This window comes from Syngnathus typhle, linkage group LG10 (assembly GCF_033458585.1).
Source record: "Syngnathus typhle isolate RoL2023-S1 ecotype Sweden linkage group LG10, RoL_Styp_1.0, whole genome shotgun sequence".
Lineage (NCBI taxonomy): Eukaryota > Metazoa > Chordata > Actinopteri > Syngnathiformes > Syngnathidae > Syngnathus > Syngnathus typhle.
This window is the reverse complement of record NC_083747.1, coordinates 8,013,453-8,040,835: the sequence shown is the minus strand read 5'-3', so window position 1 is coordinate 8,040,835 and position 27,383 is coordinate 8,013,453. Positions and strand designations below refer to the sequence as shown.

The window sequence follows — 27,383 nt, the reverse complement described above, 5'->3', positions numbered from 1 at the left end:
TGCTGTAAAACTATCTGTCCCCTTTTCTTGAATTCTCTTTCTTTCCCTGCGGATCCCCTGAAAACCCACTAAATGGGAAGCGGGTAATTGGTGGGAATTTGGGGCAGAAAGGATTGGATTAATCAAAGAAATTTAAAGAGTTGTAAAATCCACTGGGAAGAATGAAGCAAAAGCAAAGGGGCAGAGAATAATCTACGCTCACTGGTCCAGAGAACCCACAATAATAACACAGAGGAAACTCAATACAGTAGTACCTTGACAAGTGCACGAACTAGTTGAAAGCCATCACACTTTTTTTCTTCTTTTGGGGGTGGTTACATGAAAGCCCCAGACACTCCTGCTAGATGGAGGCAGAGAATACCAAAACTTCCATCAACCATCCAGTGTCTCACTCACAATTTGTGAAATGTCTAAATTGAACTATGAACATTGTCAAAGAGCAGATTAAACTCGTAAGTCAAGGTAGCACTGGACTATGAAATTGCTCCAAAATGGCTCTCCAAAGTCTCCACTTTGCAGTAGCTATTTGTTCTCTTCCTGCTCTCAATTAAAATGCACAAATGAGCTAGTTCCTCGGGAGCTCTTTTACCTGTTGATTAGAAGCACCCCTGGCTAAAGCGAAACTGTGGCAGGGTATGTACTTTCTGGACCTGGATTTGACACCTCTGTTCAAATCTGAACAGCTCCATGCCTAAAATCAGATTCAGGATGCCATCATTCTCTTCCGTTGGTGTTTTTTTTCTATCTTTAAATCTATTCCAACTGGTCTGGTAATTGCTCCATGAGTTTCTGCATTCTGCCACATACAATGGAAACATAATATCTAGCACCACTTGAGACCAAAGCAAGTAGAAATTGAGGCAGTAGCTGTGGAGATGCAGCATTCTTTCACCTGTTCTCACCTAATAATGTGCTTGTAAAGAGTAAGGAGAGAAGGCAATACCTTGAAATACAGTAACTTCTCATGTGCTTGTGTTCAACCAAGAGCGCATAGCGTTAACATCTAGAAATCAAGTGAGTAATGTGTCTGTGTCCGAGCAGTCCAACCAGACAACGCTTCCAATGATGTTGACATACCTCTGAATATCTGTCACTTCTCTCCCAAGAAACGCTCCAGCAGAGTGTTTTCTCAGTGAAATGCGAACCTTGACTCAGGTCACACTCCCTCTCAGTGCTCCTATGGGGTTTTTTTTCTTACACCCTCTTTCTTCTGCCAATCATAACCATAAGTTGCATTAACAAGGATAAATGAAGCAGTCACGTTCTTCAGGTCGGCTGTTACCTGACCCTTACGCACACCTACAATACGTGATTGAATGTGTCCTTACAGTCTGGAAATTGTCAGCACTGGAAGTCCAGTTTTGCTTTTCAAACTCCCCCATGCCTTCACACGCCAGCATTTACTAACCAAGTTAATGTGTATTTATATTGTATAACTATGCTATATATCATAGACTACTAGCCATTCGGTGATTAACAACATCCATTAAAAACACATCACTCCGTCGTGCTGTATATACTTTTATATTTAGAAGCACGTAACATCTATTCCTCCCACACTCCACCCTGTTGTTTTTCAGGACTCTGGCGTGTGGTGTGGATAGTTGAAATATCTGACTACTCAGTACAGGAAGCAGCCTGGCTGATGAAAATCCTTGTGGTTCTTGTGGTTCAGCAGGGAGAGGGGCGTAGAAAGCCCCCAGGATTTAGGACTTTCAAGTGCCTTTAAGGAATTATCAGAATTTAAATAAATAGTGATTTACTTCACCGGCAGGCTTCTAAGGTTTACTCTTTGTAGTGATTTTTATTCCCCAAAAGTGTATTCATTAGAGCATGAGCAATAGTGGTCATTGCTTCAATCCCGAGGGTGATGTTATAAACCGTTGTGGGAAAAGTGAGTGCTTGGAAGTTCTTTGCGCAAAGGTTCTACCCAATGGATTAATGAAGTTGCGTTTAGGTCTAAATCATTTAATTAACTCCATTTAATTAACGGTGATTGTATTTTAGCAAAGTTGTTGATGTGGGGGTAGCATTCATCCCATGCACAAATACACAACACTAATTGGCATGTTTGATTCAGCAGCTTGATCAAGTCCGATCTCCTCGAGTGAAATTACAAATCATCTTCAAATCAGTACCTGAAGAACTCTTAAGACCACAGGCTTAAACTATGTTTCCCATTTGTGCTCATTGAGCGCATATGATTTGTTTCTATGGAAATAAAATTGTATTGACTTACTTGGAATGTTTGTCCATCCATCTTGCAAATCGCTTCTCCTCACGACGGTCGCTGAATTGGTCATCCAACAATATAAAGTAATGATTGGTTGTAGACACTAACATTTTCACAACCCACCCTTTGTTCAACCTTTAAAAAAAAAGAATCAATTCATTACATTCCCTGGTGCCTTACTTCAACTTCTATCGCCAGAACTTCACGAGAAATACAAAGACAATCACTCATTCATCATCACCCCGTTTTTACTGTTTTATCTCAGCATTCTTAAATCCCTCTCATCACGATCAGTCCAATATTTACTTAAGAGTGTTGTTTTTATCTCTCTGATTTTGCCTGAGATCGCATTATGACTCCATGGTGTGTATCAGATGATCCATTGTTCTGTCATGGCTCCTAGTGTGTGTGTATCTATGTTTATGTGTTGAAGTAATTCAACTCCCTCTGTAGTTTGTCCCACAGGAAGTGCTCCTTCTCTGACATGGGGAATTAATTCAATTATCATGTTGATGAGAGTTGAACTTGGAGAATCTTTTCTTTTTTTTTCCTTTGTAATTTTTTTAACATGTCAATCTGTTAGCGTTTTAAAAATGAAAGGATGAAAATATTTGCACTTTCCTGCCAAGTCTCTGGCCTTGAATCTACAACAAAGGGCTGTAACTGTGTTTGGGCAGCAAAATCATTTCTGGTCAAACTCCACATGACAAAAGTCCCCTTAATGACTCTGCCGCATTGTGACTCCAGATTTAAGCAATTGAGATCCATCTTCCAACAAGTTCCTCCAATCAAATGGGGCTATGATGTCAGCCACACAATAAAGTCTCCTACTGTGACTGAAGTCTTTTGTTTTGACTCGACTCATATCTTTTTATTTATCTTTCCATTGCTTTATGAACACTTTCTGTTAGATTGCAATTATTTTTGGGTGTGTAATCCTAAATAAAATTTATTGAGTTTTATTAAATAAATGCATAACAGATTGAGTCATGGTAAAAGTTAAATATTGAAATGTTCCAGGAAATGTTGGTCGGCTGACGCAGACAGACCATACAGATAAATAAGGGAACATATTATTGAAAACTTATTATAAATTGTTGACTCAACGAGGTCTGTGTTGAAGTGTAAAAAAAAATAAACAACAAAATAGAGGTTTAGTCGTCAGACTATTTCTAAAAATGTGTTATTGGATTTCAGAATGCACCTGGCACGATTAGGGAAGAGGGACCCCGATTTGATTTTTGAGAAATAAATTTCCCTTCAAAAAATGAATGTGTCTTAGACCCTGGAGCGGCTTATATGATTTTTTTTTCTTCTTCATGATGCATTTATTTTGGAAATCCCCGTAAAACAATGCAACATCTATGATTTTGTTCGTTTTTTCTTGTGATTTCTATTTTTTTCTTTGTCCCACTTTAATCATTCCAACTTTAATCTGTTCATCTTATCATTATCAATGCAAAAAAGTCCCACCTACCAAAAATTAATTCCTGGTCACTGTATATCATTCTGTCCTTCAGTGTCATTTCACATCATTAAATATCATTCCACAAGTTTTCATTCCACCTTCACATGCAATTTCTCCCAAAATTGCATTCCCTAGTTTACTGTCTTTTCCTCTCCTCCTGCCATTCAACATTGTGTTCCTCTTCCAGAGCACAATCATCCGCATTCTTTCATGTTCTTGGGAACCTGTTTCCAATTTGTTAGGTGGCTAGGCCAGCTAAGTGGTCTCAAAGTCATTTCACCAGGAAACACATGCCACTGTTGCTCCATAATAGCATTTATAGCCCAGAGTATGAACTATATTCATATAATTTTTCCAATTTGAAATGTTTTATGGTGGTAAATTTAGGGCTATGTACAGTATATGAGTTACAAAAAAAAGCTTACTTGAGTTTCTCCATGTCTAACTCGCAGGATTCTTTTAGGCCTCAGAGACTTGGAGAATGTGTTTATTTGTGTAAGATTTCTCCCTCTTTGAACTATACTGCACAGTGGCAGTTCCTGGCATGATGTGTGGCCACACAGGGCCTCAATAACTCCTAGACCAATTCTAAATCCATTATTTCTCTGTAATGAACCTAGTGATGTAGAACAGTACTGTTATTCCATCCTCAACTCACAGTAAAATAAACAAGGTGGTCACTAAAAGAATATTGACCTTATCCATGCTGTAAGCAAAAGTGCCAACTTGACACATATAGGTATGTAAAACAAGCACATGACTAATAACTAATTTAACAATAAGACCTAGTAGTTCCCAATGCAATTTTGTTTCCATTTATAAATATATAAAAAATGTTAATTTGCAAAGGGACCACAATCATAATCTCCAAATGATTTGGAATCTTTTTTTTTTGTCTTGCAAATTGAGGAAACCTCAAACTAACGTGACCTTTCAAACTCAGTGTCCGGATGACAGACAGTGTGCAGCTCAGAATGAGCATGTTTTGTGTGATTACATTCAACCATTTAGTTTCATAATCCCTCAGTAGATCATTGTGACACATGCATTGTGCTGGTTCCAGTCCGGTGCTGGAAGCTAACCAACCACCATCATTTAACCATAATCACAATATCTCCCCATGGATTTGTGTAAAAGAAAAATGGTTTGAAATTGGACTTTCACATTTATTTCTCACTCAATATACAACTTTGGGAATGCTTAATAATCTCTAATATTAAAGATTAGCTTTTGGCAAACGATTCCAGACAGTCGTGCATAAGTTCTGGAGTTCGTTGGACGAGGCAGTAGATCATTCATTAGGTCTTCGGGACTGAAAGGTTCAGCTTGTTTGTTGGAGAGATGTTTGTCTGCTTGCCAAATACGTCGAGGTGCCCTTGAGGAAGGCATCAAACGCACTCAGAGCAGCTCAGGGGCTCAGAAGCGTTTATGCACCCCTTGACTCTGACATCTTTCCATGAAAACATGCATGAGAGTCTCTTGAGAAAATGGAAATTTGGCAAGGGTATGAATAATTTAGGCCTTAATTTTCATTTAGCTGTCAGTTACAATGCTCTTGGCCCACTGGCCTGATGGTTATTCTCGTATTGGCATTCTTTTTACACAATAGTGTCAATTTATCATTAACGGTATACTTTACATTGTTAAGAAAAGTCATTGAACAATAATGCTTACTCTCCCTTTATTGAATGTGAGTGCAAGGTCTGGCTTAATTCCTGGGCTAAAAGCCACCACATGTGGCAGGCTGTCTTTTTCTTTCTGTCACAAAAGTTGGATAAGTCAGAAAGAGGCAAAACAGCTTTGTATTTTTCATTCTTGTTGTCTTACGTGTTCAATTTGAGTTAGTGATATTTTCTTGTTTTTCATTGCTTGAGTCAGAGCTGTGATGACTTAGATGTAGTCAGCGTTTGAAGTTTGAGGAGAGACACTGTTATGACGTCTGCCTCAAAGGTCAAGTTGAGCCACAAGCGTGATAACGTGCGCAGAGAGCAGGGAGGGACGACGAGGTTAAAGGAGAGAAAAGTGTTGAAATAACAAAACAGTCTTCACAGATGGTGGCGAGGTGCAACACAGACTTCCAGTAAGTGCACTACCAAACAATTTAGACCATAATTAAGTTCAGTCCAGTCCTTCTCAACGACTCACTAAGACTGAAACTAATACTAAGAATGTAAAGCAGGCTTTTAAGTTGACTGCAACTTAAAAGGTTTCCATTTCATACCGGACAGCTTAGAAAGCAGCTCAAACTTGAAGGTCCTTTCTTCTAATGCTAGTGCTGCTTTAGGGGATTATATAGTAGTTCTCCACCCCGAGGCTTAACCATAACTTCCACCACCTGGTAGTTTACACCACGTCGCCACTTTCCCTGTGATCAAGCCCACAGGGAAGGAGATCCTGGAAATTATGTCACTTCCACTCACCCAAAAGGAAGTAAAGACAGTCACAAATAAAGTGAATTCAGGCTTTGATTAAGAATGTTATTGTAAAGAAATCTGCCTTCAAACACTGAGGAAGGATTGCAGTGGAGGGAAACATGGAAGGTCTTGACCACGTCTCCCCGTGCCCTCCGACCCGAGGAGAAATTTGTTTTTCTTTAAAGAAAAGAAGATTGCTTAAACGTTGAGAACATTAAAGTAATGTGTAAATCCCCAAAACTAGTTCAAAACCACTCAAGTCCAGTTGCTTCTCCTCTGAGAGTATATTGAAGCCAGCCGCTGTATATTTCTCACTCCTTGCCTCAATCCACTCTTTACCTTTCTGGCATTTTGCCTCCTGTACTGTGACTGAGGCAAGCTGAAAGTTGTGTTGGCGGCAACACTAACAGAGAGTTCACTCAGGTGGAATGTCAACCTCGTAGCCTCCAGAGCGGAGAGGACTTTAGATCTAGCATGAGTATTTATGATTCAGCTCCTGTATTGTGACTATCATTTCATGACAACACTGCGTTGTTTGACACATGAGCTCTCGTCATGTCACGCTCGGAATAAAATCGTGAGACGAGAATGACCCTACTATAGCACACATGTGCTTTGTGCGTCAGTGAACTGGTCAGTAGTGATGAACTTTGCGAATACAGTACCTTCATTGTTATAGTAAAATGGCACTCTCTGGATAAAATCACATATCTTAACTGTCTGAACTTAATGATTATGTAGATATCAGTTTGCTAAATAGTAGAAATCCTAATTTTGTTGTATTGAAAATGATGACTGGACAAAAAGAATTGTCCCGTTTTGATAAGTTGTATTTCTGTAAGTTTTGGTGTAGAGTAAGCGTGCCAAACTCATTTTCTTCACGGGGCCCATTTTTGTCATAGCTTCTTTTGGAGAGCCATTATGACTGTCAACCCAAATAAATGTATGAGCATCTCATATTATATACAGTAAAAGCTACAAAACAAACTGACAAATAACTCGTTTTCAAATCAGACGAGTAAAAACTGGTCAAATATTTAAAAAAAGATATTAAAAGTGAAGACAATTTGCCATTCTAGTAATGACACACGAATTTGATGCACAATTTGTCTTCGCAGGCCACATAAAAGGATGTGGCTGGCCGTATCTGGCCCCCGGGCCTTGAGTTTGACACCTGTGGTGTAGAGCATCACAGCATCATTTTGATCCACTCACTGTGAAATCTGCAAACACAGAATTGAGTCGTCATCCTCATCACTATTGCCATATTGTGACCCATGGTTCAAGGAATTATATAAAATACAGTTGGAAAATGTTATCCAATGTAAATGTGGTCACCATCTGTTTATTGTCCTCCCGACGTCGTGTGTTTACAGTCAGGCGCACACGCGGGTGTGCTCCATATTGAAGTGATGGATATGAAGCTGAAACAGTTGAGGGCCAAACTATCTGCCTCCTATTTTGACGTGTGCGGAACAGACTCGTCCGCATCCATCACACATGGAGCCCCAATTAGCTTCCACATCAGCCGTTTTCCACCAACCAGTTCACTGAGTGTGCCGCCTTCTAGTTTTGTACAGCAGTAGGCCTGTTCTGCACCAGTAAACAGGAACTTTGTGTTTGTCCCCCTACCAAAATCTTTTAAACAAAGAATCCTGTTGTTTATGTGCCTTTTGCCTAGCAGTAAATAAAGAGCAAAGCAACTACCCTCTGATGTTAAGTGTGCCTCTGTCTTTGTTTTTGTGTGTGTTCTCGTCTCTGTTCCCCGCCGCAGCTGCTCCACATCTGCATCGAAGGCTGGGGTAACTGGCGCTGGTCTGAGGCTTTCAGTGTGGACAATGCGGGGACCCTGCTCAGGACCATTGAGTACAAAGGGCGCACAGCCTCACTCATCATCAAGGTGGTGCAGCTTAATGGGGTCCAGAAACAGGTACGCTACACGTCACAATATTTTTACGGTGACAAAAACAACAAGAAAATAACAAATAACTATCATTCAAAATCCTCCCGCCATTTATTTTTAATAAAAACAAAAGGTAGTGTCTTAAAAACTTAATTAAATCTTTACCTGCAAGAATACAACCACATAAATCCTTGTAGCTGTATATTGCTGTAACCTTCCAGAACCAGACGATCGGAAACTTGGTTGGATATATTTCAGATCCTATTGTTTTTGTAGATTTCAAGTGTGACAGTTAAATAACAGACACATTTAAATAAAAAATACACCACATGAAATGGTACGTTTTCAAAATAAAAGAAAAAAGAAGGAAAACTAGTAATGTCATATGTAACAGACTGGAGATTTTCTTAATTTGCTAATTTATTAATTTATTAATTTATTAATTTATTAATTTATTAATTTATTAATTTATTAATTTATTTATTAATTTATTGATTTATTGATTGATTGATTGATTGATTGATTGATTGATTGATTGATTGATTGATTGATTGATTGATTGATTGATTGATTGATTGATTGATTGATTGATTGATTGATTGATTGATTGATTGATCTGATTTCTTTTTTCAACATTGTTCTTGGTTGTCTGTGCTACTGCATTGACCTTTTTGTTTTGCTTTATACCAATAGAAGCAATATGACTTAATGTGTACCCACTTAGTCCACATCACAGGCAGTCACAAACCTTGAACCATCTGTATTTGTATTTTTACACCAAAAGTCATGTTGTAATTTCCACAAATACAAACCAGTCACTGCATTTTGAAAAGACATCATGTCATCCATAGTGATGACACATTCTTCTTGACAGTGTCAATGACCCAACACATTTCCTTCTTGTCATCCAGACAGAACAGACTAAGACAACAATTTTCACAAGTTTCCTCGTACTCCCACACACGCCCTCCATCTTTTTTCCATTGGCTGGAATGATAGGCTAAGGGTGTTGGTCCAGTCCAACTCACAAACAACCTCAACATGGGATTGTTGACTACTCTGTCTCTTTTTTCACAATAAACCCTCACCACTCTATCAGTTGTATCAAAGAAGAAGCTGCTTAGGTCAGATGGCATCTGGGCCTGTCCACAGTCAGTCCCTTGTTGAGTCAAAATAAAATGTAAAAATAATAGTAACAATCATGTGGCCCCTCTGGAAATTAATTGGTCACGACTGATTTAAATACACTGTCCTTTTTAATTCATTCATTCATTCATTCATTCATTCATTCATTCATTCATTCATTCATTCATTCATTCATTCATCTGTTTATTCGTCATTTATTTATTCTTTATTGATTCATTCACTTCACCAGACAATTCAAAGTTGACATGATATATGACAGGCCAGAGGTGAGGTAACCCTTTTGCCCATCAAGTACCTTTGCCAGCCAGTCGCAGAGTACATACAGTATAGACAAAAAAAAAAACATGCATTTCTTTGGAGTGTACGGCAAATAATGAAAGAATGAATTCAAAAAACAGCCAAGCACAAGCAGACTGCAAGGACCAAACCGGAGATCATATTCTAACCCCCAACCTCAGTTCTGCTGATCACATGAAATGTATTTATTTCTATTGTGTCTATATTTGCCTCTGCAGGTGATAATATGCGGGCGACAGGTCATGTGCAGCTACTTGACTGAGGATATTGAACTTCGGTTGGTGCAGCACTATGTTGGCCCTGATGCTCAGACAGTAGTCAGAGAACACTGTGACTGCTTGGAGGCAGGAACAAAGTTGCCTTCATATATTCTGGAAGATGCTGAACTGACAGAGTTGTGCGTGAGGGCCAAAGGAGATGACGACTGGTCCCAGGATGTGCAACTGGAGAGGAAGGACAAGGGCACCAGCAGCTCTGTTGTCCAGGTAAACTGACACTATTTGAGAGCAATCATCAGAAGGAAACCGCTTCAAAGTTTCTCACACTTTAAAATAAATTGCAAAAGGGTTAAAGTAAAAGACAACATGTTGGGTTGAAATCTCAAATCTAGCTGTAATTAAATTGCCTGTCCAAGTTTGAAGTAATTGCTGATTTTAAATTTTATCTGGTTCGTCACTAAGGTAGTACACTCAAAGGTATGCTTAAGCTAAAACCACAATAGATTGGACACACACAAGGACCCTTTTGGCCTTGAAGAGCATGTCGACTTCCTGTATAGCAAATGTAAGGTTTGATTGGACCATTACACACAGTAATAGAATCTTACAGTAATACGTACTATGACTGTAGCCCTCGTTCTGACAGTATAAATATACACAGAGTCCATTTATAGTTTCCTTCTCCATTCATTACGATGGTAGAATTTGCAAGGCAGGAAAAGCTGATAAGCACACATATTGTACAATCCTATCTTCATCTTGCTGTTGTCTGGACCACCAACTGTGAGCGTATCCGGGTGGCCACCAAGGCACGTCACATGAGAACAATCCGTGATCATCCCTTTACAAATGTGTTCCATTTTTGTAGTCTGTAAACCAAAGATGTTGAGAGGTACAAAATACAGTTTATACTCCCCTCATAACATCACAAACTATAAACAGGAAACACTCGCTAATATGTGGGCACAAGCAGATGCTTGAGAGACACTTTTTCGTCACTAGATTAGCACCAGATGATCTCTGCTTCACTTATGTTCGTCACGCTGATTCTTGAATTGTTCTCGGCTTGGTCTGTCTTTTTCTTTTGTTTTGATATTTTATGAGCCTCTTGCAATTTTGCCACCCCAGCTGACTCCACTCCACTCCACTCCACTCCACTCCACGCCAGCCTCTCTACAGACATTCATTCCACAGGCCAGATTGTCTCGTAGGGAAGGCTTGCTTTCCTTCTGGTTTTGCTCTCGCGCCCACAAACAGGCAACCTTGATTATCTTGTAGTTAACTCCCTTATTTTGTACTTCATCCTCTGGCAACCTGCTCGTGTTGCATTTCCATCCTTCCTACCACGTACTTTCCATGTCTCAACTGTCTCGTATTTGGCCCTAAAGCTTTGGATGTTATGATGATCTTCCCCATAGGTTCAACTCCAACATTCTAAGAATTTTATTCTCATTTATGCTCTGCCAACCTTAAACCAGAAGAAGATAGGATTGAAAAAGCACCCACTTAACAAAGTTTTTTTCAACAACAACAAAATGAATGCAGTTATTTATTCTTACCTCTAAAAAACAAGTACAAGTGCTTATGTCTGCTGAGTTTTGGATGAAATTACCACATCCTCCAGTCTGGTCAAAGCAAGAATGAAGTTTGTCCCACTAAAAAGGATTTTGCCTTCTCTCAGGTTCCATGTTCCGGTGGTTCTCTGCTCTTTGTCTGGTGTAATCTCATCATTATTGAGCCTGATTCACATATGCAACAAAGAGTGGTGAGTGTCCTTCATTCATACCTAAATTTAGATTTTTTTTTTCCATTTACTTTGCAATGGGAAAATCGTGTCGCTATCACATCTCACTGTTATTTGATCTAAAGACTGCAGTGTGCCTAATGTCATTCAGCCTTTTACAAATTTATTTCAGAAGTGCAATCCAGTTTGCATATGCTTAACAAGATGATGCACAATACTCTCTCCCTATCGATTTCCTCATTCAGGTTGTTTTTAGTCCACTGTTTGTAATGAGGAGCCACTTGCCAGACCCAGTTATCATCCACATAGAGAAGAGAAGCCTTGGACTGAGAGAGAGCCAGCTGGTTCCAGGACAGGGTCACCAGGAGCCCCTGTTCAACACAGAAGCAGACCTCACGCATCACCTCACTTTTCAGGCCAGGTAAATAGTAAGACATTGAAATAATAGTGAATAAAACCCATTGGCATCACCCTTTCTTGTGTGAATATTCATACATGAGTAAATTATTAGACATTTGTCATGCTCCTTCTCATTGTGGCAGATCATTGGTCTTGTAGTCGTGTTTTGTTGCAAAGGACAGTCTGACTCTTTTCCTGGCTTGTTATGCTTCGATCCAATTTAGTGGGAGAGACACGTAGGATTTTGTTCCACCACATTTTACTTTCTGTTAGCCAACATTAGCTCACAATCCAGGGAGATCCAAGCACCATTTCAGGGTAGAAGGAAGTGAGCTTGGCAGGAGAAACCCAAGCTCGATTCCAACATCTCACCATAATTACCCCCAATTTACATAGAGGCTCTAACAGAGAGCAGGTTTTTGGTCCTACCTTGGCTCAGTGTGTGTTGTAGTGGAAGATACGTAGATGTATCCACTCGTGTTCATGTGGATATATACATCTGTGTGTAGTCTATTTGGTTGCTTCGTAATGTGTGAGTTAATATGTGTCAGATTAGGTGTGACAGTCATCGCTTCACGCGGACAGTCGCCACTGTCTGCCGCACCCACTAAATCACTTTGTGTCTGTGGGTGTGTGTGTCTGTGTGTGTTTGTTCACTTGCTCAAAACATCCCGTAAGACCCTGTTTACACTTTCTTGGGATGAAAATGTCGTTTGAATCAACACTTGCCCTCTAATAATTGTCATGCATGTGTAATTCATCTGAAGGAAACATTGTGTTCACTGGATAACATCATCTTCATACCTCTTGTGTCATGTCACGCAGTGTATAAAATGTCAGTTGCTTTGACTTTCAGTAACATTGGTGTTTACGCCTCAGTGTGGGTGGCCCCTTGGGAAATTACTACCAGATGTATACAGTGTATGGTAGCTACTCCTACCGTATTTGTCATCTGTGCATGAATAAACTGTCGTGTTATTGAGAATGAACTGAGGGAAGTTCACTCTTTTGGTAGCAACTACTGATTGAATGTAATTGACTCCCCTGAGAAAGTTTCTTTGGGGGGGTGGAGAGTTGATATCTGGTCACAAGTTTGTTTTGATTAGAGCTGCCTTTAAAAGAACCACAATAATACTGAGGTATATTGAGCTCCTGTAATTTCAGATAAGTCTCAAAAAGATTAAAGAAAAAAAACATTTCAGTGTCTTGTCCTTCTGAGTTGCAACCACAGTGATCCTTGGGTTTACCGTGTCCCCTGAGTAAACTGTGTCTCACCACAGACTTCCATTCTGCTTTCCCTGGTAGCCCAACTCAAGCCATGCCTCATCCCTTTTCCGTACTCACTCAACAGAAGCCACAAGTGGGAATGTACCTTTACGCGTGCACACACACACACACACACACACACATCCACGCAGATGTAAACCTCAAGGATGGATTCAATTTTCAATGTTCAATGGTCAAGGGCTCATATTTCCTTCCTGTAATTACACATAGTTGCGGGTTATAATGGACAGCGCTGCGGGTTCAACACAAGAGAGACAGACAGGTCTTAAACACAACCACCATGTCCTGATCAGGTCATCTAGGCAACCGCAATCAAAAACCGAGGCTTACAATCAGAAGCCTCTTCAAGTTTAACCCCACAGGAGGTGTTTGGAATGAAAAGCTTGCTGTCAACACCTTGTCCTTCTCTTCTTTCTTGTCCCAGAACCTATACAAACTCCTTTTTGTAGCAGAATGGATGAAGTAATTCATTAACATCCATAATTGTCGCCCTTTGTAGGCATTTGTACCAATCATTAATGTTTTTCTTTTTTTTTTTTCTTTTTTCCTAGAAGGACCTTTAAACTTGATTGCATGTTTTTGCTGTCTTTTTCAGTGAGGATAAAGATGCTTCCCACTGTGCTGTGCCCATCTCTACAAGCCTCATCAAACAGATATTGGACAAAAATGGAGATGAGGACAACCTGGTGAACATCCTGGGTGATTTCTATGGTCAAAAAGCGTCTGTTGAATTACCATGGCCCTACATCTCCAAAGACACTGACAGGTTAGTAGCTCCCTCCTCTGTGCCCTGTCTACATGAGCGCTAGTAAAGAATAGTTACGTTTTACACATTGGGCTATGCAGCAGTACAATATATAGTACAACTTAGATATTCTTTACAACTTGGGTATTTTGGCGTGGCATTCTATGTATTAGTTTAAGCAAGGTTTATTCTACTCCACCGGTTGAGTGAAGTAAAAAGAAAAAACAATGCCCGGGCCATGTGGATAACAAAGAAGTGTTTATTACAATTATTTTGAAAGATGGATCCATGTCACTAAGGTCGCCACTCGGTGTAGGCCTGGAAGCTTAAAATATATTTTTGCCCATAATAAATAAGAACAACATTTTACATTACTTGGGTTATATTTGATATCTCTGATAGTCACATTTGTTTGATGTTGGAAATTAAAATGGAGGGAAAAAATTGAATTTTGCTGCTTTACTGAAGAATTGTAAAACAGCAAGTGGAGAGGAAAACTGTCCACTTTAGATAGATATGAATAATTAAATAGATCAAATACATAAATTAAGTAAATAAACCATAAATAGTGTCACGACCGTGACCGCGTGCCAAATCCCTGCGACGAGTTAAAAAATCTCACGGCATAGCGAAGGAATGAACCCCTCAGCCTCTCTGTAGAGCAAGACGGTTAGTTTTGGTAATTAAGGTAATTTGTTTAGTTAACTAAACTGACAGTGACATTTGTTTATCAGAGTTGCATTACAGGTAGCTGTGTGCTTGTTTCATATTTGTTTATGTGTCTGCGGGAAGAAGTTTAAAGTCAAAGAGTCATGGTGCTGCAGCTTACATTTATGTATACCAAGTTCAACACTGTATTGGTATGTTTGTGTCATCTGGCTAAACTCACTGTAAAGAACATTGCCTGTATTACAGGTTTCCTCAAAACCACTCATGCTCAAGCAATGCATGTCAATTTATTACTATGTATAAAAATATGAATGCCCATTTGTTCTTGTGTTCCCTGTCTGCTTCTATTTATTGAATTATGTACATATACTACTCATTAGCCGCAGTAAAAATAAATTGTTGAATAGAAACGAGGTTCTTCCAATACTGCCTCTAACAGGTCCGTGTCGGAGCCCCTTGCCCAGTGGGATAGTCCCATGCAGGTGAAGTTATCGTGCTGGAAATCGGGCCTTCGCACCCTGCTGGTGGAGTTGCTGCCATGGGCCCTGTTAGCTAATAACTCCCAGTGGGATCTGTGGCTTTTTGAGGGAGAGACCATTGTGCTGCAGATACCAGCTGGCAAGGTCATAGTACCACCCAACTTCAAGGTACGGATGCATCCATAGCATGTAGTTTTTAGTATAAATAGATGACTATATATTTTCGTTTTCCTCTGTCCCCTCTGCCTCTGACAGGAAGCTTTCCAGATCGGTATCTACTGGGCTCAAACAAACACTGTCCACAAGTCCACAGCCATGAAACTCGTCCATGATCTGACCTCACCTCGATGGAAGGAGGGCACAGATTCAGAGGTGGTAACCTTGGATGAGGAAGCTTATGTAGAGGCAAACATCACCTTGGGAGCAGTCCGTGGCAAACAGAAGGTGAGGCACATGATTCGCAACTCAGCCTTGGTGGACTTGGTTATCATTCCATTATGCAGTCAAGCCTTGTAAGTGTTGTCTCAATATAAGACCTATCTGCTTTTAATGCAACAGTAATTACAGCAAGTAAATAAATGCCTTGATTTATGAAGCATTTTATGACTAATATTTCTGTCTGTATCTGTCGTTTAATCCATAGCTGTGTCAGTTCTGTGTGTCATCTACAATAAAACATGGCATCCAGATTCTCCAGATAGAGGACAGAACGATCCTTATCAACAACACTCCTTACACAATACACTACAGACCTCTGCTGACTAACCACAGGCTGGGAAGTGATGACCAGGTAGGTCATAAGTTGAATGGAAGTGTGTTACTGTATCTCAAAATGGTAAATTACTAAAACAGTATTTTGTGTTGGGGAAAAACTGACAACTCAATGCACTTTCTTTTTTTTTATTGTAAGAGGAAAGTTCCTGCAAGGCCAACATGTGTTTGCTTGTGTATGGCACTGCTTTAGGTCTGTCCTGTCCTCCTCCGGCTTCACACGTACAGTAAATACACTGTGCATATGACTCATACACACCCAGTAACGACCACACAAATGGATTAGAAGGACACTGCAAACCATTTTCCATCAGATCATTTTGCTCCCCCTCTCCCCTTCCACTGTTTTCACCATGAGTCAATGGCACTTGGTAGGGGTATTAGACTAACAGCCAGAATTGGATGCAGGTTTCCCTGCTCGCTTTCATCTGCTACTTGTCCCCAAAGAGAGCAACAATGTAATGATGTCATTTTGCAAGCTTTCAGATCTCCCTAGAGAAAAAAGCCAAAGTGTGCCAGCTGCCACTAAAGTACATACTGAAATCCTAAAACAAAATGCCATAAGTAACAACAAAGAGTGTGCGAGAAAACACTACAGAGCACAATTCTCTGTTCCTCATCATGTGAGATCCTATCTCAGTGGCTCTTAACTGGGCCCAACACAAATCAGCTACACAACTAACACAAAGCTGAGTTGGAAAAAGTAAATACAATAAATTACTATAATAATGAGGTTTGAGCATGAGTACAGTACATTCACCTATATTTTAAAGATGAATGTTTCTGTCATGTACTTTGCACAGGCTTGTGATATACCACAGACGACCTCTTTCAACCTGGCTCCATCTGAACCATCATCTCAGACCAAACCCTGCTCTCTGCCATGCTGGGATCATCTTCACACCAGCATTGAGGGAAAAATGGATTTCCCCTTGCCAGTGAAATGCGTGCTTTTCAGCTCATTATCACGGCCTGATGCCAGACATGAGTCTACAGCATGGAGCCTTCCCGCACTCATCCGACCAGACTTCCTTAGGCAGAGTGTGGCGGTTCCGGGTGAAACAAGCTCCGGTGGTGGCCCGATCAGCAGGTGGGTAAACTGGACCACAGACTCTATGGCAGCAACAGTCAATTTAGTGCTGGGTACTGGACCAAGATGGCACAGGACTAAAAGAAAGATGTGCTGGGCAGTTTGTAGCTCACTAAGCAACAGCAATGAAAAAAAGGTGGAATTTCCCGCAGCATTCCCACTCTCACTTCCAGAGCTTGTCTTGATACATCACAGATTGTCCCAAGTTTTCCCATGACTTTTACCATTTCTTCTGTTGGAGCTTGGAGCTGATTAATTTTGTGAGGCAACAAGAAATTGTTCTAATGTTAATCGTGGGGTTTTTTGTTCATATTTGTATTTTCCAGGGCCATAGTCTTGACGTACCAGGAGCATCTTGGAGTTACATACATGACTCTAAATGAGGACCCTTGTCCTCCCATGCTGGTTCACAATAAATGTCCTATCCAACTTTTGCTTAAGGAGAATGTCAAAGGTGAGAAGGAAAGACTGTGACCCACATCTCCCATCTTAAATTGCTGAGATGTAACTAAATTTGTGAACTTCATATTTTACAGAAACTCCAAGGGCAGAGATGTACTGTTGTCCCCTTCCTGCAAATAGCTCGGTTCACCATGAGCTCTACTATCACTTTTCTAGTTTCCCAGACTGCAGGCAGAGAGAGGCACTGCCCACGCTCTTGCTCAAAACCACAGGAGATGTTGGCAGCACAGATTGGACCGACCCCATTGACATCAATTGCCCTGGTACTCAGGTAAAAAATATTTTTGTAGGAGGAATGACTCATCATTCACACAAAATTAGATTTCTTTTTTTCTTTTCTAGTGGATTCATGGTGTTGTGGCGCAATAGGTCTTAGGTTTTTATCTTGAGGTGCTTGATAATGATGATGAACCACGATTGCAGGATCATAATGGGAGGCTTCTGATAACATACAGAAATGTGTTACAGGGTTAATGATTTCAGTTTTGATTGACACACACTCTGGTTATACAGTACAAGAAGATGTCACATGCAATGAATATTTTGTGTGATCAGCTGGTGAGGGATTAGTGTAACCAGGAAAAGTGCGTAATGTTTAGTGTTGTGTCTAGCCTGCCACAGGTTGGGGTTGAGGCTGAGGCCGCGCATCTCTGGTTACTGTGAGGTCCTCATCTGACCTCTGTGGTACGGGTGAGAGGTCAAAGTTGAGGCTTGTTATGACTGCTGAGTGAAGTTTTCAGTGGGCTCTTCGTTTTGTCACATGAGGAGTTGATCATGCCGGTCTGGGAGTGATGGAGGTTAAAATCTGACACACGCATGTTCGAGCACACATCTGTGAAAAGAATGTTGGGGGCTAGCTATGAATCTGATAGTTCTGTAGGTGAAAATCTGTTTATTTTTATGCTGATCATGAATACCTTTGCTATGAATTGTTTTTTGTTGCTCAGGTGGTGTTCCTGCCAGGTTTTGGTTGCCTCTACATTGATGTGGGATATGAGAGCGGAACCTTGGTTCTGTCTCTGTCACCAGAGGGCGGTGTGGATTCTGTAATCACCCAACACAGCAGGTAGGCATGCTTGCTTGTCTTTCTTTCAACTAATGCATTTCTATGACCCAAATGGACCCAGGTGACATTGATTTGCAGTTGCTACACAGAAATCATTAATAAATGTGACATGCAAAGTGCTATTTTTCCCCCACCACAGCAGGGGAATAAAAGCCCGCTGTGTTACAATGACGTTGCGTTTCAGAACACAGTTCTTACAACTTTATTCCATTACATCAACACTAAACATCATTAAAGTTTGAATAGCAGAATATCTATGTGATTAAATATCAGGTTAATGTAAGCATATGACCTCAGACAATGTTTGTTATTGTGTTCTGTTGGTAGGGAACTCACTTCTGTTATGCTCTCGACTGTAAACAATCCGAATGCTTTAATTAATCTGTTTTTGAAGGAGAATGGGAATTAATTGTCATGCTCCTTTTTTTTCTCAGGCCAAGCAAGCTGTCCTTAACTGTCCTTCTGAGTGAGGCCAGCGTAGTGTTGAGTGATGACATCACCAGCCCCTTAGGATCTGTGGAGCTGCTAAGGCTCACGCTGACCAACGTCTTCCTCAGATTGGCCCCAGCATCCAACTCCCTGCCCCGTGAGGTGACCCTCGAGCCTGGAGGAGCTACAGAGTCCATTTTGTCTCTGATGCCCGACGCTTCGCTGATCGAAGTGTACTGCTTGTGCCTGCAAGTGGACAACCAGCTGTACAATCGTGCAAGCTTCCACTTCCCCGTGCTGCTGTGCCAGGAGCAGAAAGGAGTGTTTGAATGGAGTAACCGTGACATTCCCACTGAGACTCCTGAACTCCTCGAGGAGTTTAAACGTTCATGTTTCCTTCAGCTGAGGCTGACCCTGGCTGCAGACGGATGCACTCTGGAAGAGGTTGGAGTCCATTTTCAAAGTCTTGCATGTGTTCATCAGCGTACAGTGGGCACCTGTATATTCACAGTTCGACATATGCGAATTTGATCAGCCGCTGGTTTTCGGAGGGTTTTATTTTACATTTTAAAAATCAGTGCACTCACTCAACAATCTCATAACTACTTTACTTGTTGTGTCCTCCACAGGTCAACTTCCAGGTACAGCCCGCTAGAGTGTACCTTGAAGATACATTTGTTTACTGTGTAAAAACCCTGTTCCACACCTTCATCCCTGACTCTGCTATTACCTCGGTGAAGCCCCACAAGTATAAAGTAGAGTCGGGATCAGCCAACAGCCTCCCTGAACAGGTGCTTAAATCATGCCAGTAGAATTTGAATGAGCTGAAGCAATCCGGGCCAATATGCAATACGTAATGTATGGTGTAAATGTCCTGCAGGTACTTCAATCAGTACAGGCGCTGGTCCGGCCTGTGCGTCTGCAGAAACTGACTATCCAGCCAATCAACCTGCTGGTCAGCATCCATGCCTCCCTCAAGCTCTACATTGCTTCTGACCACACTCCTCTATCCTTCTCCTTGTTTGAGAGAGGGCCACTCTGCACAACAGCCAGACAGCTGGTCCACGCTCTGGCTATGCATTATGCTGCTGGGGCCCTCTTCAGAGCCGGTACGTAGTACTCTAGTTCTTTTCCTTTGACAATTACCAAGCATAAATATGTGAGATATAGGAGGAGAAGTGAAAAAATCTTGCTGTGTTTGTCAATTTTCTTTACTTCCACCTAGTGGACGAGTCAAATTCAATCTAATCCTGTGCTTCATGAAAGTTATGGTTGCCATCACAAGGCCAAAAATCTGTCATATGAAAATAAAGTCCTCAATGTAAGCATGTGTTGAAAGTACAATTAATATACCGTAATTCCTGCACTATAAACCGCACCAAAATATAAAACGCACTGTAAACTATAAACTATGAGGTGTTTTAAATTTTATTACCTTATGTAAGAGAATATGCACATCATGATAGAGATGGCTCTTTGAGGACGCATCCCTTTTATTGACATTTTGACAAACAAGTTACCAGTACATATTTGCATATTTTGCAGAATTTATACTTAATAAGTATAAGGGTACTCGTACTTAGGTACAGTACGAAATATGTACTCTGCTGTGTAAACTAGTACCACATGTACGGTATAATAATGACCTACACCATACCAGAAAAACATCATCAGTCTAACTTTTACACCTTACCAAAACAAATCCTCAAATCTTGTGCAAAAAGTAGCGATTTATAGTCCGGACATTACGTTACATTTCTTGGTGAACACAAGAACTTTAGATTAGATTAGATTTGGATGTATTACATTACATTAGTTTCTTTTTAGCAGTTATAGGTATCCTGTTGTCATTTATGTTGAGCACTGTATAATCGTCTCACCGTATATGTAATTACACAAATTGATAAAGTGATGGCTATCTAATCTTGACAATATTCAGTTTTTATGGCCTCGCTGTATAGTGTTTCCTGGTGACAGATACAGTAATACTACTCTGCGCAATACTCCCTTGGCATCTTCTCTCGTATCGTTTCCATTAATAAGGTGCTCATGAGTTTGTTCCAAGGCCATTTCATGTCTTTGACATGAGTGCATATTTCTTCAAATGTATTGTTTCCCGGGATTTTGTCATGCAGTGATTTATTAGTACCTAAAAGCTCGTCTGTAATGCACAAAGATAAAAAGTGCCAGCTGCACAATGTCAGTCATGCCAGTGCTCTCAACCACAGTAAGGTTACACATATGCAATGAAGTCTTCCCTTTTCCATCACCTGTGAATGTAAGCTCACATATCTAATCAGCGACAGTGTTTCTGCTGAGGCTTACATTAAAAAACACTAACTTGTGAGGACATACGACATCATACACTTTAATCATGCAGCATTTGCCAAATGTGGCACGCGGGCCTTGAGTTTAACATGGCTTCTCTAGAGGAAAAGTAGCAAAATCTGAATCCCCTTATGCCTGGCAAAGGCCTCCTCTTGTTTGACAGATTACTTGTGATACATTATGGTTAATCTAAGCAGTCACCATGGAGAAATCTGGCTATCAGGCCTTACTGAGGAAAGCCTCTGGCCCGTGCTCTTGTCCTGTCTCGTCGAAGCCTCCACATGTGGTCTGATTTAACCCATCATTTCCACATCAGAAATTATTGTTCTGGCTGGCTTCTTCCTTTTCCGCTGTATTTCATCACAGCCCTCATTTCTGCTTGTATTTCAACACCTCGCCATGTTCTCCACTTCCTGAGTCATCATTAAGTTGGGCAACCGTTGCATTCTGGGACTGATTAGCCTCAGGATGTATGTACAATGGTACATTTAAACCCGCACACAATGTAGGCAGATGGATATTATGCTCATACTTACCCATATGTCCAGTTTGTGTGTGTCTGTTTGTGTGTGTACTATGAGTAGAAAGTCTACACGCCTCTGTTCAATTGCCAGGTTTTTATAATCTGAAAAAACTCCACCATTGATATGATTTAGTAACAATAAAGTATATAATATATATAATAATATATATAATAATATAATAAAAAATTTAGTAATAATAATAAGACAAAATAGTCATCATCAAGTGGAGAAGATATGGCACAACAGTGACGTTCCTAATAACTGGAAGTTCTTCCAAAATTGCTGAAAGGTTTTCTCCTTGTAAAACTGGTCAGAGAGCGGCTGAAGCATATAGCATACGAAGAGATTTCGGACCATTCCATCCTGCCAACTTTATGGGAGCCGTTTGGTGCTGGCCCCCTTCTTTTTACAACGTCTAGTGTGGATGAATTTAACTGGCCTGCACAGAGTCCTGACCTCAACCCAGTAGAACACCTTTGGGATGAATTAGGGCGGAGACTGAAAAGCAGGCATCCTCATCCAACATGAGTGTGTGACCTCATAAAAGGTCTTCTGGAAGAATGGTCAAAAATCCCCATAAACACATTCCTAATCCTTGTGGACTGTCTTCTCAGAAGAGTTGACGCTGCAAAGGGTGGACTGACGTCACATTGAACCCTATGGATTGGGGATGGGATGTCAGTTAAGTTTATATGTGAGTCAAGACTTTTGGAAACAGTTTTTTTTTTCTCAGTTGCATGGGGAACATGGAAAAAAAAAAAAAAAAAAAAAACTTTGACCCCCCCACCTCTCCATAAAAACCTGGCATTTGATTATGGCTGTGTAAACTATTTATATCCAATCTATAAGAGCATAAGAGCACTGTAAATTGTAGCTTAGCTCCTGGCTGGCCTCAGTCCCTCAAATGGACCTTGATGGCCTCTGACTGACCACCATGACCGGAGAAATGAAAGTGGACAAGAAAGGTCCATTTTTTTTCCCACACATTATTGGGCAATGTTTTATTATGTGAACATGAACATGCGAGGAGAGCTAGTATGAAACATTAACTTCATCAATTTACACATGCATGAGCAATTGTGTAACATTGTGAATGCAGTGATCGAGTTCATGTTGAAGATAAAATCCCAATGTTGAACATATTTTTAGGGAGAGCCTCACAGGCTATTGAGTTTTTGGCAAGAAACTGTTCAAACTCTCAGCAGGCTAGTTTGTGAGCAGGTGCTGCGGGTTTATTTTCTTACTCATAAAACCATTGCGGCTTCCACTAGCATCGCACGTTACACTTCTGTTTGGGCTAAAATATTGGGACATTAGGCCATGACACCTCCAGTTACTGAGTAGGGGGGAAAAAAATGTTTGTTTTTTTATTGAGAGTAATGTCTCGCTACATCAGATGAGATTGTGTAGTTTTTTTAATTCATCCATCTTGCAACGGCATTCTAATTTCTCAGCATACATTCAGCTTCACAGTAGGCCTCTGCCTGTGTCTGTTCCTGTGTTAGGCTGGGTAGTGGGGTCTTTGGAGATCCTAGGCAGTCCTGCCAGCCTGGTGCGCAGCATCGGAAACGGCGTGTCCGATTTCTTCCGCTTGCCCTACGAGGGTCTGACTCGCGGACCTGGTGCCTTTGTCAGTGGCGTCTCCAGAGGAACCACTTCTTTCGTCAAGCACATCTCAAAAGGTAATAAGGAATGTTTGGTTTTGTTTTGTTTTGATGTTCTCATTATTAAAGTGTGTCCATATGTGCCCATGCAGGCACGCTGACATCCATCACCAACTTGGCAACCAGCCTGGCCAGAAACATGGACCGTCTGTCTCTGGATGAGGAGCACTACACCAGGCAGGAGGAGTGGAGAAAGCAACTACCAGAAAGTCTGGGAGACGGACTGAGGCAGGGGCTTTCACGACTTGGCATAAGTCTGTTAGGTATGATGTAGATCAAACACACGTCTAAGTGGTGCAAACTGGGTTTAGACTACAGTGACAGAAGGTGGAACACATTGGTTTTGTTGATGTTTTGTGTATTTCTAACAGTAGTGTATCGTTTGAAAATGTTTGAAAGGCTATTAAAATGATTTGGGGTCATAGTTTTGTCGTACATGTACATATGTTTTCAATGCGGCAATATTTCACAAAGCACGTGCCATGCAAAGTCTATGCCCTGCCTCTTGTCCCTCTTGCTGGGATAAGCTCCATCTTAGCCTAATTAGGACAAGCCGTATAGAAAATGGATAAATGTCCAAACTAAACCCTGTTTGTTTTCGTTCCAGGAGCAATAGCGGGCATCGTGGACCAGCCCATGCAGAATTTCCAAAAGAACTGGGAGATGCAGAGCACAGCTGGTAGCAAAGCCAAAGGCGTCATCTCTGGCATGGGGAAAGGAATTGTGGGAGTTTTCACAAAGCCCATTGGAGGAGCAGCTGAACTGGTATCCCAGACTGGATACGGTGCGTTCAAAGTTGAGCTTCATGTTGTTTGTTTAAAACAAATGAGGTCGTTTCTGTCATGGTGTTTCACAATCATACAAAACTCAATTTCCACGGATCATCACACATGAAAACTAAGCGTATAACAGCTCCGTTTGAGATGCATTGAAAGATTTATTGCGTGCGTGCAAACAGACGTTTTGTGGCCGTTTGTTTAGTCGAAAAGAAAATAGTGACTTGACTCAACAAGTTTTTGTAAGTTATGTGAAGCAGACTCACATTCAATTCAAGATAAGGCTGACTGTTTTGTTTAACTTAATACTCTTTTAACTTTAAGACAATGGTTGAAATATTAGCCATACATTTTTTTCTCTATTTATTAAGATGTTTAAGATGGTGACACTTTGAACCCATTATTGCCTATAGAAAATAAAATCTTCCAAATTCCCCCCAAAAAAACTTTTGTCATGGTTGGGACCAATTGCATTTAATTTGCATTTGCAATTCTATTCATGCAGCCTTGTAGTACGACACAGGGTTGTGTTGCTGATAAATCCCCACCATGACCTTTTGGGCTGTTTGGTGTGTTTTGTCAACTAACAGTTTATAGCCTCGGCACACGACTATTGTGGTGAACCGCCGCCCCCAAGCGAGGCGATGACTCCCTGAGTCCGTGTGGCATTCTTTCACTGAATCCAACACAAACATGATTATAATATATTGGCATGAGCTGGAGATCATCTGCATTGATTTGTGTCATCATTCTTTCACTTCATTGTGTTCTATAAAAGTGCTTTGTATAAACAGCCACTCAGCTCTGCAGAGTACCTCTGAAGTGACATCATTAATAGAGCACTCCGCGTTCTTTATGACTCTATTTCACTTGATGACTTCACTGGCTCGCCGTTGCCACTCTGTTGACAGAGAGAACGGGATGAAGGAAAACCGACCACACGCACATGAACTCATTCGGACATACACATGCCAAACATGTCTTGTTTCCTAAACCCATGTATAGAACAGACCGTGAAAGAGGATGTAATATTGCCCTGGAAACAAAGGAAACCTCAAACACAAGTTTCTCTGATAGAAAATAATGGATAGAGAAGTAATCCGTTCCAAAGTCAAAGTGTCTGCAACATAAAACCTTTATTAACTGCACAGGCAGGTTTTAATAACATCTCCACATCCTAAACTGTCATGCACATGTGAAATAAATCAGCCACTGGTAAAATACATTCCAGTTCATTCTTTTAACTTGGACGGACAGCCATGCTGAGGATGACTGCTTGTGATTTTAGAGGTACATTTGCATTTACATTGCCATAATCAAATGAGCAGTCAGGATAGACACGTGTACCACTTCTTTTAGTTGTAGTTGTAGTTGTAGCTCTTGGTTTGGAACATTTTTGGTGATTCCTGCTATTGATGCTTTTTTGTGATTTTTTTGCTGCAGTCCAGTTTGCCATTCATGACAAGCAGTCTCAACTCACTTTTTATCCAATGTGTTTCTATAACTAAAAATGTAGGTTTGCCTCCATGTTGGAAGTTCTGATTAACCTCAGTGATAATACGAGAGGGTTTGTTGACATGTGCCTACAGGGATCCTCCACGGAGCAGGGCTGTGGCAGCATCCTAAACAACTTTACCTGCCAACAGAAGAAAAATCCGCCGAAGCCCCCAACAGCCACCTCAAATATGTTTGGTATGATTCCTTCCCAAAATAAAATAACATGCCTTGTTCCCGCAGACACGCTCTTGAAGCCGTGCGTTTCAAGTGGGACATGTGGGCCTTTGCTTTTGTTGGCTCTTCTCCAGAACCTGGCGTTCCTTTTCTCCCACTTACCTCTCATCATTTTCTCTGTCTTGAAGGGTTCATTAACACCACCCCACTCCCCGAAAAGTCTGTTTGACCTTGATTCCACACATGGTAGCCAGCCTGCCCTCCCTTGTTCTCATCAAGCCATGTTAAAAGGTTTTTGTAAGCACTCTGCCAAAGCCTCCAGCTCAAAGTTGTGAGCTGTGAGTGGATCCAGAGAGATGCCTTCACGCGGAGGAGGGACACGTTACCCTTTGCGCCAGATGCTCTGGCGTTTGATCAATGAGCTCAAATGTTGTACAGAGCAGGCGTGGTTACCTTCAGCTTCTGCATTATTGAAATCGGACCAGAAATGCAGCGCTGCATCACATTTTGGCCTGCATTGCAGAATTACCTCTCAGTGGAATGCTTATAATATTAACAACGTTTATTAGAGGCCCGAGGGGAAGGGTGAATTGCATTTTATAATGAGCTTTCCCCAATGTCGTTTGGTTTCCATAGTTATGAAACACATTTTTAATAGCAGCCGGTGATGGAAAACGGCAAATCTTAAATTCAATATTCCTTTGGAACATTCCGCCTTAGATGTCGACACCAGAGAAGTTAGTGCTACGTAAAGGGGTGGAAAAGGGATAAAAATACATGAACGCTGAGAGAATTCTCCCTCGTGGCGTTATTGTTTTTGCATTTGCACTGAAACTGGTTTCCATCGGGTGTCCATCAATTATTTTTACTACTGCAGGTAGCCCAGACACTTGAAGGGTCAGATGCTTTGAGCCTAGTTACACTGAACAGAAACAAACCGTCCCTTCTGCTGCTTCTCACATCTGCTGTGCAATTGGAGCACCTGCCTTCCAAAGTAAACACAGCGTCCCAGAAACACCGCCGAACACTCGCCTTCCTTCACACGTACATCCCGGGCTGAGCACATGTGAAATAGGAGACACACGTTCTGTAGACATGTAAATTACAGGATGTATCCAGAAACATGTTGTCACTTGTTTGGGTGTATTGTGGCACTTTGTGTGGTCTATATGATGTGTATATAGTGCTATCATTGGAAGCATGTTTTTAACTGACTTTGTTATACGTTGACAAAATGTGAAATGAGAGACTGGAACTTCTCTCTGGCCACAGGAAAATGCTCCAATCTTTAGGTCGACCAGAGCTGCATATGGCCTTAGAGGTGACTATCGTGAGCGGGTCCGGCCTGGAGCATGCCGGATGTCTGCTGCTTACCTCGGAGGTCCTCTTCGTGGTCAGCCTCAGTGAGGACACGCAGCAGCAGGCCTTCCCCATCACAGAGGTGAACTCATGCATGACTGGAGGAAAAGTTTGTGTGTGTTGCTATGCGCACTAAATGTTGCAGCTGCGTCCTCTGCAGGTCGAGTGTCAGCAGGAAGCGGGACAGCAGGGGCAGCTCACGCTCACATTGCAGCAGCAGACGGTAGCCAGTGACACAGAG

The 27,383-nt window shown here is 41.1% G+C and overlaps 1 protein-coding gene across 2 annotated transcripts in view; it reads left to right on the top strand.

Moving 5' to 3' along the window:
- The window catches only part of LOC133160591 (intermembrane lipid transfer protein VPS13B-like), a 209,555-nt gene that overhangs the window by 181,248 nt on the left and 924 nt on the right, over positions 1-27,383 (top strand). For both annotated transcript variants that reach the window (XM_061288378.1, XM_061288379.1), the window contains exons 47-67: positions 7,890-8,045; positions 9,680-9,946; positions 11,361-11,444; positions 11,669-11,844; positions 13,705-13,875; positions 14,963-15,170; positions 15,258-15,446; positions 15,646-15,792; positions 16,577-16,863; positions 17,190-17,317; positions 17,400-17,596; positions 18,273-18,391; positions 18,826-19,264; positions 19,450-19,611; positions 19,701-19,929; positions 23,178-23,354; positions 23,429-23,599; positions 23,944-24,120; positions 25,702-25,804; positions 27,056-27,224; positions 27,303-27,383. In XM_061288378.1, coding sequence (XP_061144362.1) covers positions 7,890-8,045; positions 9,680-9,946; positions 11,361-11,444; positions 11,669-11,844; positions 13,705-13,875; positions 14,963-15,170; positions 15,258-15,446; positions 15,646-15,792; positions 16,577-16,863; positions 17,190-17,317; positions 17,400-17,596; positions 18,273-18,391; positions 18,826-19,264; positions 19,450-19,611; positions 19,701-19,929; positions 23,178-23,354; positions 23,429-23,599; positions 23,944-24,120; positions 25,702-25,804; positions 27,056-27,224; positions 27,303-27,383 — 3,837 coding nt within the window. The remainder of the gene's footprint in view (positions 1-7,889; positions 8,046-9,679; positions 9,947-11,360; positions 11,445-11,668; positions 11,845-13,704; positions 13,876-14,962; positions 15,171-15,257; positions 15,447-15,645; positions 15,793-16,576; positions 16,864-17,189; positions 17,318-17,399; positions 17,597-18,272; positions 18,392-18,825; positions 19,265-19,449; positions 19,612-19,700; positions 19,930-23,177; positions 23,355-23,428; positions 23,600-23,943; positions 24,121-25,701; positions 25,805-27,055; positions 27,225-27,302) is intronic.